At 43.0% G+C, this 17,345-nt stretch overlaps 1 protein-coding gene across 14 annotated transcripts in view; it reads left to right on the forward strand.

The window, feature by feature from the left end:
• The window catches only part of PKP4 (plakophilin 4), a 249,060-nt gene that overhangs the window by 212,405 nt on the left and 19,310 nt on the right, over nucleotides 1–17,345 (forward strand). For all 14 annotated transcript variants that reach the window (XM_065931584.1, XM_065931591.1, XM_065931587.1 and 11 more), the window contains 2 exons: nucleotides 12,441–12,624; nucleotides 16,443–16,560. In XM_065931584.1, the coding sequence (XP_065787656.1) occupies nucleotides 12,441–12,624; nucleotides 16,443–16,560 (302 nt within the window). The remainder of the gene's footprint in view (nucleotides 1–12,440; nucleotides 12,625–16,442; nucleotides 16,561–17,345) is intronic.

Raw genomic sequence — 17,345 nt, forward strand, 5'->3', positions numbered from 1 at the left:
GTTTAAGAAGTTAGGACAGTCACTGTGATTACACCCAAAAATTTATCTTAAGCTCCCTGTTAGGGAGGCATAGAGAAGACGGTGTTATTTGCAGTATATGAGCTTTTTCTTTCCTCATATGACATTTCTTTCCCATCACTTTGAACATATATGTGAATGTTCAATATTTTCTCCCAGTAACACACCTGTGCAGCCAGCAAGGCTACCGAATAATATGTGCAGGCTCCCTGAGGGACCAGGGGCAAGCCAGGGTCAACCTGACCTTGGACACACAGCATCTACTAGGTCTGGTTCTCTTCTGATTAACTAGGCAGATTTATCATGGCTTGGTCCTTACATCCATAATGTGCAGCTTTTTTCTCTTCTGTCATAATTTCTCACAGGAGGAAGGAGTCTTGGCAGCTTTTTTGTTTCTGAGGTTTTATCCTTGGGAGGAATTGTTACAGTGTCTTTCCTGAACTGAGCTCACGAAATTTGTTATGATTTAGTGATAAATAAGAAGTAAAGTGCATGAAAGTTTGGTGATTTCTTTTTCATTTTCGAATAAATCAAATTTATTTGAAGTAGAGCCAGACTTTACTACTAAGGGCTTTTATGTACTGATTTACCTGGTGCATACTCTGGATGGGAGTGCTAATTTAGCTGCTGTATTACATATTTCATCATTTCTGTTTGGGAACAGTACTAAGTTGCTGAGAACACAAGATATTTTAAGACTTGGACCTTGACCTTGAAAGGAGGATATGAGTTTTCCCAATTCAGAAAGCTATTTCCCTAATAGATTGTATCAGTTCCAATATAAAACTAGCAACAACCTCTGATATTTCTGTCTTAGAAACAGCTGCCAGTAGCTTTTAGCCTATTTTAGAAGTATTTTTTGGCCATAGTTATAGGCTAGGGAATATTAACAACTGTTTTATAACTCTCTACTTGTACCTGTAACAATTTGTACTGGTGTGTGGATGGATTGCTTATGAAATGTTTTTTGCAAAAGTAGGCTTTGCTTTGGAATGGGAGTAGCCAGTGTGTAAACAGTTTACTGAGATGACAATACAGAAAGGAGCTGGACCAGAGAACTTACAGAATTGAGTTTCCAGTTTCAAAATGCTGTATGTCAGCCCAAGTTTGATTTGTATATAAACATTATCTACCTAATATGAAACTACCAAATCATAATATAAATTGAGCATAGTTACTTGGCAGTGTATGTGTATTACATTTATACATTTATTTGTAGGTTAAGATTTATGGAGACAAGAAAAATTTACTCACATTTCTCAGTTCCAGAATTTAGTAGTACCAGCTTTAATGATCAGTAGTGGTTTATTGTTATTTTAAAATTTATTTATTTATTTATTCATATTTTTGGCTGTGCTGGGCCTTCATTGTGGTCATGGGCTTTCCTCCAGTCGCAGGGAGTGGGAGCTACTCTAGTTGCGGTGCAAAAGGCTTCTTGTCGCAGTGGATTTTCTTGTTGCAGAACACAGGTTCTGCACATGGGCTTAGTTGCTCCATGGCATTGGGAATCGTTCTGGACCAGGGATTGAACCCATGTCCCCTGCCTTGACAGGTAGATTCTTAACCACTGGGACCACCAGGGAAGTCCTCAGTAGTGTTTTAAGAGCAACTAATCCCTGATACGTTTTAGAGAATGACAACATCTAGAGATCCTTCTGCCCTTTCATTAACTATTCCTCAAGTCAAATACTCATAAACTGTCTTTAAGTCAAAATTGGAGGGGACCTCAAAATTCATTTTGCCCATAAGCCATCTAATGCATGGAGCCCCTGGGTGGCTTCCCTGGTGTGCAAGCCGCCCACCATTTGTTTGAACCCACAGGGACAGGGAAGTCATTACTTTGTCATTACTCAGTCATTGAGACTGAGCAGCAGGGTTGTCCAGAAAGCACCAAGAGAACGTTAAGTATGACTGGAGAGCAAGGAAGAGAAGCCCTGAGCTCATTTTGCCTGGGAATAGCCACTCCAGTATTCTTGCCTAGAAAATTCCATGGACAGGGGAGCCTGGTGGCTACAGTCCATGAGGTGGCTACAGTCGGATGTGACTAAGCATGCACACGCATAGCCCCAAATCCAGCCTTCCAGATTGCTCCTAACTGGGAAAGCATGTCCCAGGCTGAACCATTTTCATTAAAACACATCTGCTCCAGACTTGATTTGCAGGGTGTTCTATGTGACTGCATCACCCAGCATTCCCTATCACTTGCCCACCTCCTAGAAGATATCCTTCCAAATACTAATGTTCTGCCAATGTCTCCACAAAATACTCTGACCCTGGCCAACCTTGCATAATGCTTGGTCTTTGTAAGTATAGCCTAAGAGTTCTTCAGTTAAGTTATAGTCAACTTTGGATCATGAAATGTTAAAACACAGTGCAACTGTCTTGTTCAAAATATTGTATCACTTGAAAATTGGTATCCCCTTGTTCTGTGGTTCTTAATATTAAGTAATTCAACCTAGTTATTAATCCAAAGCCCTTTTTTCTGGTTCCTTTTGTTTCAGTTTGGCATTCCTAACACACTTCAGTGAAGGAATTTTACTTATTCTTTTAAAAAGATGCCTCGCCTTTGCTTTAATTATAACTGTCCAGGGCCTGCATTTTGGGCCACATCTTTATTTTCAGGGGAAAAAAGGAAAAAATACTTTTGGCCAAGTGTATTTTCCCAGGAAAGTGTGGCTGTCATTTTTAAAATAGTTCTCTAATATGTAACATGATTCTGTGTTTTCTTCATTGTGTTGAACATTTTCCAGGTTGAAACCTAATGAGCTTTTCTTCCAGTAACTGCTGATATGTGTAGGTCAGGTTTATATTACAATGATACTTTTTGCCTTTATTGTGCTTAAACCTGAAAGCTGGATAAAGTATGGTTTTCCCCTACTTGGGTTGTAACATGAACATCTACTAGGTCACAGACTATGGTTGAAAAGTGGGATCATCTTGTCACTAGAAAAAAATGTGTTGAATTTACTTGTTCAGGATAATTAGTGTTTCTAAGCTAGGATATATCAGCTTCAAGTTATTGAGTATCCTGAAAGTATCATTTTTTTTAAATTGTAGAAAGTGAAGATATTGCATAGAATCTGGAGGCCTGCTTTTTAATGCACCAGATGTCCTAAAATTATCACACTTCTCTTACCCCCATTAACACTGGTGTTAAATACCAAAAAGTAGCCTTTGGATAATAATGGACTTTGTTTAAATGACTGCCATATTCACATTCCTTCCAATTTAGCAAGTGATTATTCATCCATATGGCTAAATAAAATATTTCCACTCTGTTTATTTTAAAATTTTTGGATGCCAGCAATGCATTCCAGACACTGTGAAGAACGTGAAATTAACGCATATTCCTTTCCTGATCATTAGCTCCGTATTTCTAATTAGTAAATTAGTAAGAAAATGATAGCTGTGCACCAAGGAAGAGTAGATGGGCCAGGCTAAAGTTTAGCAAACAGCAGGACATCCTATAAAGAGCCAGAGCTTAATGGACATGCATTCAGCCTTTTGGACGGTTGCTTGCCATTACAGGATGAAATAATTGCTAAACATGTCCCCTTGGCCTAATCAATGTGCCTTCAAAACAGTCATTTATTCTCTGATCCAGAGAGGAGTTGGCCTGCTACTGTCTGTTGTGCTTTTTGTGGGCCCCTAGAGCTGTTTGGAGCCGCATGGGTAGTTTTCAGAAATCAAGCAGCATCACCCCCCAATTCTCAGCACAAGTCAGTAGAATCCTTACCACTTGGCCCACTTTATAAAATAATAGCATTTTATTATTAAATGCATTCTCTTCTTTACTGAACATTTCATACCATAAAAATCAATAAAGAGAAATAAAATGACAAAAGTTTCATTGGTAGCAAGACAAAAATAGCTTGATAAATGCAACAACTGCTAATTCAAAGTCACAGAACTTTGAGCTGGAAAGGACCATAAAGAAATCTTCTATTCTGCCCCTGGTATTTCAGCATAAGAAACTAAGGTGCGGAGAGGTTGGCTTCCCTGGCTTGCAGACTGGAGCTGTTTCCTCCCTGCCTCTGCCTGCCCCAGCCCATCCCCCAAGTCTGGGGTAGGGTGCAGAAGCCCATTTTCACATCTCATTTGTCTTAATCTTTCAAATTACCACCAAAAGGCGGGATGGGGGGGGGGGGGGGGGCGGGGAATCCCATATCTCCTTTACTATCTGAATTTCACCCAGATGTATAGAGAAATATTTTTGAACTTGGTCACTAGCACGACCACATCAAACTAATGATCAGGTAGTTTCCTTCAAAAACATGTGAAATGTGATCTTAGCCTTGTATTCCAAGATTTGCAGTCTAAGTATGAAGAGATTTGCCCCTGAAAGTGGAATATGGCATTCTGTTTAGTGCGTAGGCTTCTGAACACCAAGCAGGATAAGGCAGTCAAGTGGGGAGACTCAGACTCCTGTAGAATTCAAGTGGTCAGCCACTGGACTGGGTGGGGTATCTCAGCACGAGCCAGGCCCCGTTAACGACACTGTCTCAGTGAACTAGCCAGCATGCTAGTGTGAGAAGGATGAGAGCACATGACGAAATACCTCAAAAAGATGCTCAGAAGACCGCACCCATGTTTCTCGGGTCCTTTGCAGTTTCGGAGTCTTTCTGATCTCTTAAGACCTAGGACTGGAGGCACTTCTGTCTCTCAGCTGCTCTGCTTGGACCAGATGCCTTAGTGACATTACAAATGCATAAGTGCATTCCTGGAACACATAGAAGGCAGCTGTGGAACCTACAACTGCAGGAACTTTTTCCCAGGGGAGTTTCTGTGGTAGTGTAAATGACCTAACTCTGTCAGTGCCTGGAGTGGCCTGAAGATCAACCAGGGTGGCCAGGTCTGTGCCCCCACTGCCACCTCTGCATCAGAGCACGTCTCTTAGAAGGATTTCCCTTCATGTGACCTGTGCACTTTTATAAACTGCCCCCCAGCAAAAGCAGTCATCCTTTATGTGCCTTACGGGCCATTCTTAGTCAGCAATTCTGAATTGTAAGCTGATTTATTTTCAGAGGGAATGCCTTTCCAGGGTGCATAGGACTGTATCCCTCTGTGATGTCATTAATCCTCTCAACCTGCCTCTGAAGTTGGGAAATTACCTAGGTAAGAAAGAATATGATGAAATGCACATGTGGGTCTGTAAGTTGAGCTTTAGATATTGATAGATCTTTTTAAAGATGCTGCGATCCACCTTTGTATCTGAAAAATCACAGAAACAAAGGCTAACCCTTACGTTCCTTAAAGACTCTATACAGATAAAGATCAATCATTTGGGTCCTTTGGCTGGGAAAAACTTAAACAGCCAGAGCAGTCCCCTTCCAATTGAATATGCCGGCTGGGACCGCACTGTGTGCAGCATCTGAGCCATCACTCACTGCGATGGGAAGTGGAGGTCCTGACCACCATGCCCACAGCAGGGTCCGAGTTAGCCTTCCCATGCCTGGCAGGGAGTATGTATTAGCTGAGCAGGAAATCTCAGGGAGCAACCAGGGTCACAAAGCAAGCCCCGCAGCCTGGCTGGGCCAGGCCTCCCTGTGGGACCCAGCTCTCGAGGCAGCCACACTGCTCCCCACCTAGGATGCCACTGTGCCAACCAGCAATGAGTGTAGCAAAGCCTAGGCTGGCCGCAGGGGCACAGGAAGAAGAAAGCCAGGAGCCAGGACTGTAAGCCAGGCCCAGGACGGCACATTCAGCTAGTTTGGGGGTCAGCACACACGCCTTAGGAATCTCTGCTGAGATGGTCTCATCTTGGGAACCCTGGAGATGATTATCCCCCCATGACTTGTTTTCCTGGGAATTTATCCAGAGAAAGCCATTACTATAATTAAAGACACTCTCATAGTAATTGTTTTCCCATTATTTCATTTCTGTCTCAGTATCATAATTTATTCACAGCATTCCTGTCCTAGTGGAAAGTTTGAGACATTTACCTGAAGCCACAAATAGCAAATACTTCTTCTCACGCTATTTTTTCCCACTCCCCCCTTGATTTCCTTGTTTCTGTCAACTGCACCGTAGTCTCACACATGAGCTAAACTGTTGACTCATCTTTGACATCACCCTCGGCTTACTTCAGGCTCCAAATTCTCATCACAAGCATCCTCCCTTCCTCTTTGCCTTCCCGTGCCCTCCGCACTCCAGGTCCTCATCACATGCTCCCTGAAGTACTGTCCTTGGACACAGGCTCGGCCCCTCCTGCTACTTCAGTGTCACTGTCCCCTCCTGGGATGACCCGTGGCCTTACAGTCCACACCTCCCCACCTGCCAGCCAAATCTACAGCCCCTGTGCTCACCTTCCCTTCTGGGCCAACCCCAGCCTCAAGGTCCCCCGTTTCCTGCCCCTCTCAGATGGGAGAGCACCCCAAGCCCACTTCCCCCTGGCCTCTACCTTTAACACTCCAGCTTGAATGCCATGGTCTCCAGTTCCACACCAAGGTGGAGCTTTGCCTGCTCAGTGAATATCCAGGGAGAGGCAGCCTGGTATTGGGAGCGAATACCAATTCAGAGTCTGATCGACCTGTTTCCTTGGTGATCTCTGACCCCTGGCAAGGCCCCCTCACCAGCTCCAGCTCCCCAATGGTGTAAACAGCACCTGCCGCTTGGGGTTGCTAACCACATACATGCAAGCTGGCCTTGTTGCTCTTCCTCCTGGTGACTGCTTGGTCGCTGCTGCCTGGTGCTGTAACTGTTTGTGTCAAGGCCTCCTGGGAGCCAAGGGCCTGCCTGCTTGTATCCTTTGGTGTCTGATGTCAAAGCACCCCTACCAGCACTTTCCAGTAGAAGTGTCAATGCAGGGCACATGTCATTATGAACTTCCTAGCAGCCACATTACAAAGGAAAAGAAACATGTTTATTTTAATAGTATAATTTGTTTGACCCAATAGTCCCAAAATATCACTTCAACTTGTAAGCAGTATGAAAACTATTAGTAAGGTGTTCTACATTCACGTGTTTCATGCCAGGTCTTCGTAATCGAGTGCCTGTTTTACCCTCACAGCACGTCTCAGTTCTGACTAGTTGCACTTTACATGCTCGATAGTCTAATATTTCTACCCCCTTTTTCAAAGATGCTTGCAGGGCGGGCATACACAACTGCAGCCTGTTCCACGAGGCCTCTGGATGCAGAATCGCTGGGAGGGGATGAACATGTGTACCACACAGTGTTCTGACCCCCAGAGAGCTGAAACATGACATGATTTGTCATGATGCTTGCTCTGTGCAGGGAACCATGGGGCCAAGACCTGACTGTCCCTCCTCTGAGTTAATACTCTTCACACCCCTGGGGCTTGGGTGCCTGGTGGATGTCTCATGAAAGAGCTTAACTAAAACAAAAACAAACTGCGTGTGAGGCCAACTTATGAAAGAAAATGCAGGAGGTGGTCAGTAGTGATACCTGACGTGCACTAGTACTTTTTTGGCTAGTTTGTTTTTCTTTTTTTTTTTTTTTTTTCTTTTCAGTGTCCATGAACTCTTGTGTTGTTCGGTGTTGGGTGTTCTGTTTGTTTGTTTTTTTTTAATAACTAGGAAGCAACATGAATACTATATAAAAATTAATGGGTTTAGATTTATTTCATATCAGAAAAAAATTGCATAGGCTGGTATGTATTTATGCTACTAGAAAAAGAGCATTTTCCAAATGTTGTTTTTTTTCTAATATCCTTTAAGAAGTACATTTTTCAAATGGTGCTATTAGTTTAATTAATCAGGTAAAATCCGTTTCTAATTTAACTATAAAATTATCACTTGGCTCTTTGAATAGCTATAAAGCTAGTTTTAAATGTGAGCTCTTTCAAAATTCTGCAGCCAAAGATTTATGTGAGATGGTATTATAATTACTTTATTCATTCTTTGTGGGGAAAATGAACTTTCATCTCATATGGCAGTATTTCATTGTGGTTACTGGTTACTCTTAATTATGTGTACTTTTTCATGTGGTAGAGAATAAGCAGGGTTTCTTCAATAGGAAGCATGAAATTCCCTAACATATTCTAAATTTGTTTATGCACATTGTAGTTCTCACAACAAAAAAACTAATTGTTTTGAATAAAAACCTCAAGTTTCCTAAGCTGAATTATAGTTCATTTTTAACTTTCTTTTAAGGACCCCAGAGACAGGGCACTGTGCTGCTGAATATCTCTGAAGTACATTCTACATTAGGATGTTGGAGCTGGGGGTTTATCGTGTTGATGGAGAATGCTAATCCTGAAGCTCTCTATTTCTCATCAGTCTCACTGCATGTGGGAGTTGGTGTATTTTCTATTCATTACTTACTGCTCTAGGAACATTCTCCCTGACCCATTAAATGAAGCCCTAGACAGACTAAGTGGAAAGAACATTATTTTATTACTACTTTAGTGATGCGGGTACACACAGGTATTATTATTCGGTCTTAAGACTGGTGCTTTTTACTTCAAGTAGAAAAGTCAAATTAATCATTCCATAGCTAAGGCTTTTAAGTTTAATTGAACCTTCTTCATCTAATATTGGTTGATCAGAACTGGTTACTTTAGCTTTCTATAACCTTTATTTTTTAAATAGAAAGTAGGGAAGAAAAACTAATGTCTTGAAACTTGCTCTGATGTTCAAAATGGTGAGTTAAATCCATACCAAATGTAGTTTTGAGTGTTACTTGGGAAAGTGCGTGATTGGAGGTATAATGTAACCCTTAGGGTGGGATCAGAAAGCTGCCTTTGTGTGGATGCCACAAGCATGTCAAAAATAGAATCTTTCCTTTTTTCTGATCAAGAATAATTTTGAACATTTTTTGAAGTTGCAGAAGATGAAGCCTAAATTTCTATGGCACACTGGTCTTATGAGTCATCCGGGTTGACCAAAAGATAGCCTAGTCTGCTGCTCTGTACATCTACAGAAGGGTTACACATCTCTAAATAATTTCACATTTTATATTTGGGAAACACTGACCCTGCAGTTTTGCAGTTTGAGGGATGGGGATCCAGGCATTTTGGTATAACTTCTGGTTCTGGGAGATGGGTCAGCAATGTGCTTCCCCTAACCCCATAACTAAGGTGCTGGTTTCAGCAACTGTCCATTTGGGTCTTCAGGTGAAAAACAAGCAACACTATGCTGGTGAATTCCCCTGAAGATCCACACCACTGTTCTGACCCTCTCCCCATAGTTACAGACATGAAAGGATACCCTCAGGACACTCAGAGAAGAAGTGAAAAAGAAGGAATGCTTAGAAACTAAATCTGACAGGCAAGCAAAAAAACAGAAATCTAAAAACAAATACAGGCTGTTTAAGTGGCTCCATTAACATATATTCCTGAGCTCCTATTGTGTGCCCTGCATAAGTGTAAGCAGACATATAAAAGAATGAGAGTATTTCTTAGCTACTATACTTGCCTAATGAAATTTAAATTAATATTAAATTTAGAAATAAAAATGCTCATCATACTGTAAAAGTCAACGTGGAATTTCAAGCTCACCAAATCATTAAATGGAAAGTTTATTTTGTGTGTCTTGACTCTTTAAGGTATTATGTGTAAAGCATATTGTGCCTGGCAAAGAGTAAGACCACAGTAAATGGCCACGTTACTGTTGTTGCTATTGATTTGTGAATGTTCTGCTGTCCAGTCCCAAGTAGATGTAATGGCTGGTAGTAGACTGTGAAATGACATATAATACCACTGATCATTCTAAATGCTGGACAAGGAACAGAAAGAGCCAGACAAAATTCTCATTCCAGGACGGAAAATCAGGCCAATCCACAAACCTGGTAACTATCCTTTGCCAGAGCAGATCTTAGAAGGGGCCAGGAGTGGAGGCAGGAACCATGAGAAACAAGCTTTGCTGCCAGCAATCAGAGAACCTCTAGGCATCAGCTTCAAGATAAGTGTGCTAAGAACCAGCCCCCTTCTTAGGCATGGTTTCACCTGAAGTTTGTGACTCAACACTGGAATTTTCTGTATAGATATATCTCATTTTATACCTATAGCCTACAATATGATAGACTTTACTTTCCATAAACCTTGCCTTAAGTGGATTTTACTGGAAGGCATTTATTCTGTGAAGTAGAACATAGCTTATTGGAAAATGCAGGTCTCCCCCAAGTGTAGAATTCTGTAGAATGAGGACTGTGAAATGATTTCGCAAAACAAAAAATTGCTCTTATGGCCTTAGGAATTACATGATATAAAATTGTCAGCAGGGGAGGTTGGGGAATGACCTTTGCCACCACGGCCTCTGGGCCACATGCTGCCCCTGATGCAGGCCTCTTCAGCGCCCTGGGCAGTGAGGCTGACCTGGTTGGTAGGAAGTATTAGAGCCCTATCTGTGGCAGCTGCTCTCACCCACCCTTCTGCACCTCAGCCTGTTGTCTTCCCTCAACTCACCTATCATCTAGGTCAGAACCAACCTTCAGAGACTCGTTTTTCATTCTTAGTTCCCATGGTCAGTTCTGTGGTCCTCCGTCCTCAGATATTTTCCCCTAATACAGTCCTTCGTCTTTTAGACCCAAAACCCAGTTTTTCAAACAGCAACACACAAGTGAAGCCCAGTATTTACAAAAGAGGCTGGAGCCACTCTGGGTAAACTGGGGTAAGATCTAGAGCCCTGCCACCAATTCTCCACCCACCCCTCCCCTGGCTCCCCTGGGAGCCCAGCAGAACCCTCAGAATCCAGAGAAGTAGGTCCACCTGTGGAGTTTAAGTTCATTTTGTGAGCCCCTTCCATGTGCATCTGCCACAAGATAATTATGGAAACAGGTCTATCGTGGTGGACAGTACAAGCTTTAAGAAACAAAGCAGAGTCCTTTCCTTTTTCCTGATTCTGGACTGTCCAAGTCCCCCTCGAGTCCGAGCCTAACAAGGTGGGTCACCGCTAAGGCTGGGGTTTTGAAAAGCTCTGCTTACGGTGGGCTGCCCCATCCCAAAGGTTAGGAGCAGAAAAACGGTGAAAGCGTGTCTTAGGGGAAGAAAGGAAACCCAGGCAGCGAGGCCCAGAAGTCAAAGCCAAGTGAGAGCGGAGAGCAGCCAGGACCCAAGACAGAGCCCGGCATCTGCCTCCATCACTGACCATCGACAGCCGTGTGGGTGGGTCAGGGCAGACGTGGGGGGTGATGGTCCTCTCGGTTCATAGAGTATTCTCTTTGGTTCTGGCCTTGGCTTACTATACCCCTCCTCCACCCTTCATAAAGAAAGAAAGCAAGCTCCTGTCAGTTCTCTCCTGCCTCCCTCCTTTGTAAAGGGCCCTGCGATTTTGTGAGGCCCCGAGAAGGCTGTGCAGTTTCTAGGCTGGCTTCTTGGTCACCAGACCCAGAGCAGCAGTTTCCAGTCTTGTCTCTGGCCTGACACTCTTCAGTCATGTTCACAAGCCCGACACGCTTCCATGGACATGGGCAGATTTTGCCAACTCCTCCCCCCCAACAGGGCCTCGAACATTCTGTGTGCTAATTCTAAAAGCACTGTACTGACTAAAGCAGCTTGCCAAGGATCCGTCAGGAGTGTAGGGTTCTGAGGGACTTCAGTGCAGAGGAACCAGCTGCACCGTCTCTTCTCCGTCCCCTTCCCTCTTACTTAGGAAAATGCATCGATGTAAAAATTAAAGTAGGTGTGATCTTGAATTTTCTCTAATTTCTAAAAGAGTAATTATTAGAAAATATGCATGCTACAACAATAATTTAACCCTCTTATGGTTGACACAGAAATGAAGACCTTCAAGTATGTTTGTGATACAAGTAACACACTCTAATAAGCTATGTTTAAGGTCTTTTGTCCTAGGAATCTTGATATGAATTACAGTATCAATAGCTTTTAATTTATTGTTAGTGTCTTGCCTGTATCCAAAAAGGGATGGTAGTAATTTGCACATACTGATAACACTGTTAATGTGGAAACAAATGTTTAAACCTTTTCTAATAAGGGAGACAAAGCAAATGTGTAACCATTCTTTGTGCCAGTAAGTCACTGCACATATAATATTTATGCTTGAGCTTCCCACTAGTGAAAGTAAGAAAAGAAAGTGTGCTGAAGAGAAAGTGTAAGTCTTTTGAGAAAGAGAAGTTCTTTTCAAGTACTAAATTGTAAAAATGGTTTGTCACAGAGAACATTAAATGTAAGAGATGATACAGGAACCTCATTTTTACAACCATCACAGATGCATCATATTTGTGATCCTTGATTAGATTCTGCCCGTCCTCCTCATGGAGTAACTCTGCTTTGCTTTGCAAAACCACAGTCATCTTGCCTAAGGATGACTTGGTGATAAACCAGAAACTCACATATGTTCACTCAATGTTTATTAGAGGTCCAGCCCCAGCCTGGGTGTAAATTCAGGCCATAGATTAGGTTTGGAACAGACTGAGTTCCCATCAATTAATGCTAATATGTTCATTTCATTTCTAAAACTGCAGGATTTCTAATTGATTTGCTTTTAAAATCTGCCTTCTTTAGGAGTTCTGTGGAATTTATCCTCATGTGATGCCGTAAAGATGACAATCATCCGAGATGCTCTCTCGACCCTGACAAACACTGTGATCGTTCCACATTCTGGATGGAATAACTCTTCTTTTGATGATGATCATAAAATTAAATTTCAGACTTCACTCGTTCTGCGTAATACAACAGGTTGTCTGAGGTAGATATTTTATTTCTGCTTTCCGATTGTCTATGATTAATATGTGTCATAGCTAAGTTGATTTTAGGATGATTTACTTCACTTTCATTAATATCTATGTAAGTTTCCAAGTTTGTTTCAAAATTTAGGTCACTAGACTTTGTTCATCTGTGAGGAAAACATTATGAGCACAGACTAGTGGCTTGATAGACATTGTCTTATAAACGACTCTTCTGTAGACTAGCCAAAAAAACCCTTTCAGTCTGAAAAATTACTGACAAAATGCCAGTGTTTTACACTTTAACAGCATTTTTCTGGTTATTACATTCTGATTGCTAATGTGTTTGCAGCCTGGTTTTTGTTTAAATTCAAAATGTGGAGGTATAAACTTTGAGTTGTAAAATGAGTAAGTCATGAAGGTATGGTGTACACCTTGGTGACTAGGTGCTGTGTGTGTGTGCTCAGTTGCTCAGTCGTGTCCGACTCTTTGAGACCCCATAGACTGTAGCTCCTCAGGCTCCGCTGTCCACGGGGATTCTCCAGGCAAGAATACCGGAGTGGGTTGCCATTTCTTTCAACAGGGCATCCCCCAACCCAGGGATCGAACATTGCAGGCAGATTCTTTAGCATCTAAGCCATCAGGGAAGCCTTGATGACTATGATGACTATAGTCAACAACATTGTGTTGTAAAGTTGAAAAAGACTTAAGAAAGTTAATCTTAAAAGTTCTCATCACAAGAAATAAAATATGTTTTTGACTTTATATGATGACAGGCTCACTGTGGTGATCATTTCACAGTGTATACAGATGTCAAATCACTGTGTTGTACACCCGAAACTAATACAATGTCTGTTATTAGACGTCAGTCTTTTTAAATCAGGGCTTCTCTGATAGCTCAGTTGGTGAAGAATCTGCTTGCAATGCAGGAGACCCCAGTTCGATTCCTGGGTTGGGAAAATCTACTGGAGAAGGAATAGGCTACCCAGTTTTCTTGGGCTTCTCTTGTGGCTCAGCTGGTAAGGAATCCACCTGCAATGCGGGAGACCTGGATTCAATCCCTGGGTTGGGAAGATCCCCTGGAGAAGGGAAAGGCTACCCATTCCAGTATTCTGGCCTAGAGAATTCCATGGACTGTATAGTCCATGAAATCTCAAAAAGCCGGACATGACTGAGTGACTTTAACTTTTTTAATGTAATAGTTGAAACCTTTTTGCTTTTCAAAGGGTGCAGAAGGGTGTGGTTTAAACAGTCATTGGATTTGAGTTTTATAAATAAATGAAAATGAACCCAAATACTATTTTCAGTCATTATCTTTAGCACTTGAAATCCAGAAAGCCTCCTTTAAGTGTTACAGTATTGCTCCTTATTTGCTGGTCATTCTCATCAGCTGTTGCCCAGGTTTCTTGGTAACTTGAAACAAACCTTAGGGCTCTGCCTCAGACAGACTGGCCTCCTGTCCCATTCTGAGCCTTGGTTTCCTCATCTTTAGAACAGGGGTAACAATACCATCTCAGAGTGGTGAAGACTCAGCTCGTGATTACACACGCTATTCACGTTTAGGCTAAGATGTCTAAGCATCTCTACAACCGAGCTTGTGGGAGCAGGGGGAGGGGCCTGGGCTTCTCCTCTGAAGCCTTCCCCTATTGGAATGGTTAGGTTAACTGTGGGCTCCTTCGCCTAGAACCGGCGTGGTGGTGCTGACAAGAGTCAGGCTCTTAGAGGACAGACCGACTCCCTGACTCAGATTCCTGCATCACCAAGCAGGTCACATGGCCTCTCCTGCTGATTCGTGGGTCAGCATCTCATCCTCTCCCCATGCCTGAAAGGGGAGACTGTGATCACTCAGCCAGTCTGCCGGGCTTCAGGGAAAGCCTGGGACTAGGACACACAGGCTCCCCCAGTGGTTCAGAGCTATTAACATTTGGCGAATGCCTTCTGTGTTCATTTTGTGATGACCAAAACAGACTGGATCCCTGCTCTGATAGAACAAAATTCTGTTGATGGAGATAGGTAAATAAGCAAGAAAATAACAGATGTCATTTAAAACAAAATAGGGTGACCTAAGCATTACTAGGTGGGTACTTTGAAGATCAGGCGGTCTCTCATAGGAGGTAAAGTTTAAGCCTAGATCTGAAATACTACAGGAGCTCTCACATGAGGGCCGGTGAGGGAGGTGAGCCGGTCACACATCTCGGCAGAGGAAACAAGGAGTGTAGAGACTCTGGGGCAGGGGCGGGCTTGAGGCTTAACGGGCAAGTGCAGAGTGCTGCCAGGTTATGGCAGATTTTTTAAGTCACAGGAAAGAGTCTGTACCACATGCCAGTGCCATGGGCAACAGGGTTTTAATCACGGGAGTGGGCATGGTTTCTGACTATGATGTAGGGGACAGTGGAGGCAAGAAGGTGAGGCTGTGCATCAATCCAAGCAATCAATGAGAGTGGCTGAGACCAGGCTCTGGAGAGAGGTAGGCACAGTGGGGTATGTTATGGAGGGAAAGGCTGACAAGATTTGCTTATTGACTCACTGTGATAGACAATGAAAAGGGAGAAAGTAAGGACAGCGCCTTTATCTTTGGCCAGATCAGCTGGGAGCATGCAAGTGCTGTTGATGAGGTCAGGCAGAGGTGTGGGGGGAGCAACTGAGGGTTTAGGCTTTGAGAAGTCTAATTAGCTATCCATACGGTAATATCAGGATAAATGAGTTTGGAGTTCTTGAGAAGGGTTGCCCTAAAGATAGACATTTGGGGGTCATGGGTCCATAGGTTGTGTTTCTTGTTAAATCCGAGGAACAGAAGGACACCACTCAGGAAGAGTGCAAAGATAGAGGCAGGGACCAGTATAGCCCTGGGCACCCCAGAGGGACCCACAGGCAGAAGAGGCTGAGAAGGAAGACAGCAGATGAGAGGAAAACCAGAGAGATATGAGGAACAGAAGAGGGCAGCTGTTGAGTGCAGCATAGAGGTTACCGCGGATAACAGCAGTAGAGGGATTATAGGTGATAGTATCTCTTTGGCCTCAGAAAAACAAAGGTGAAAAGAGAAGTCATTCTCAATCCCCCTTGCAAAGGCTAATTTTTGCAAAATTGCAGAGTTAGACTACTTTGTTAATGGCACATAAAATAGAGCCTTATAATTTGGTATCAGTTCACAAAGTTGAATGGATAGTAAAATTTCAGTATGGATGAGACCTAAAAACAACTCAGAGTTTTTAATAATTTAAAAGATGAGGAAAATTGTAGCATGACCAAGTGTTCTCATTTAACCTGAAGTTTTTGCATAAGAAATGATGTTTCCTCTGTTCATTCAAGAAGCATTTATGACCATCAACTACATGCAAAAAATGTTTTAATAGATGCAAGGACTACCAAGACCTTATGGCCTTACAAGGAAGTAAAACTGCCTGAATATAGCAACCATGCGTGACTAACAAACATCCTTTCACATGGTGGGGACTTTTGTAATTGCTTTATCTGTAGCAATTCATCTTTTCCTCACAGCAATCCTATGAGATAGTTACTATTATTCCTCCGTTTTTTAGGAGGAATAACTTTAAAAAAAAAAAAAAGTTTAGAAGGAAACTCAGGATAAGCCCCCAAAATAATTATTTTAGGAGGTTAGAAAGTGACCTGTCACAAGAGAGATACAGAGTTCAAGTGTCCCTGCTGTCTTCTATTCATGGCTAATGAGGGGCTGGCTATTATGGTGAGCTCTTGAGATATTAAAATACAGGCTCCATACGCCTCCTCAGACCAGATTTACATGCTGCTCTGCCGTCCATGCTCAGATCATTAAGGTAAAGCTCCATGGCTAATGAGCTCCCCCGTGTCTCTGCCTGTGTAGGAATCTCAGCTCTGCTGGGGAGGAAGCGAGGAAGCAGATGCGGTCCTGCGAGGGGCTGGTGGACTCGCTGTTATATGTGATCCACACGTGTGTGAGCACTTCCGATTATGACAGCAAGGTGAGTGAGTGCTGGTTGGCAGAGGACAGCAGCTGCCGACCACCACTATCTGCATGCCTTTGACTCTGGCTGGAATTCCTGACCCTCTCCTCTCATTAGGTTACACTCTAGGTTAAAGGGAGAATGTCTCTAAAAATTACAAGTTAACAGAGACAAGAGAACTTAACGAAAATAGCCCTAGAACTGTGAAAACTGAGTGATTCCATGTGGTTAAGAACCTTAGCAGGGTCCAGACCTTCTCTGTGATTCTCCTGGGCTCAATGTCAAGGTGATTGCCCCACTGCTGTTTTCTCTAATTCTGTATCCCCTGCTGCTACAATCAGATCCATCTGCATCTGAATATCTGCTGAATCAAAGTTCCTGATTGAGGCACTGGAATCCCCCCCACCTCTCTGCCAAACCTGCCTCGGTACCAGAGGATGCCCTTTCTACATCCCAGGCGGCTGCCTTTCATCCGCTCCCTCTGTTCCCAGCACGAGCCCCTTCTCTTCCCCTCCTATTTTCTCCATCCGGCCCTTGTACAAGGCATTGTGCTCATCATCCAGGGTCTGCACTGGCATCAGAGGCTGGGGAAGGTGGGAAGAAACAGGAAAGAGGGACTAAATGTGTCAAGAATCCCAAGGCAGGCCAGTCATGTATTGTGCAGATTGGGCTAGACAAAGAGAGGCCACAAGTAGGCCTGGGTTTGAAAATAAGGGTCTGTGAGAGAAAAGAATGATGAGTGGTAGGCTTGGGAGGAGGTAGAGGAGAATTCAAAGTGACAGCCAGGTTTTCATTTGCGCTTC

This window comes from Muntiacus reevesi, chromosome 3, assembly GCF_963930625.1.
Source record: "Muntiacus reevesi chromosome 3, mMunRee1.1, whole genome shotgun sequence".
Classification (NCBI taxonomy): Eukaryota; Metazoa; Chordata; class Mammalia; order Artiodactyla; family Cervidae; genus Muntiacus; species Muntiacus reevesi.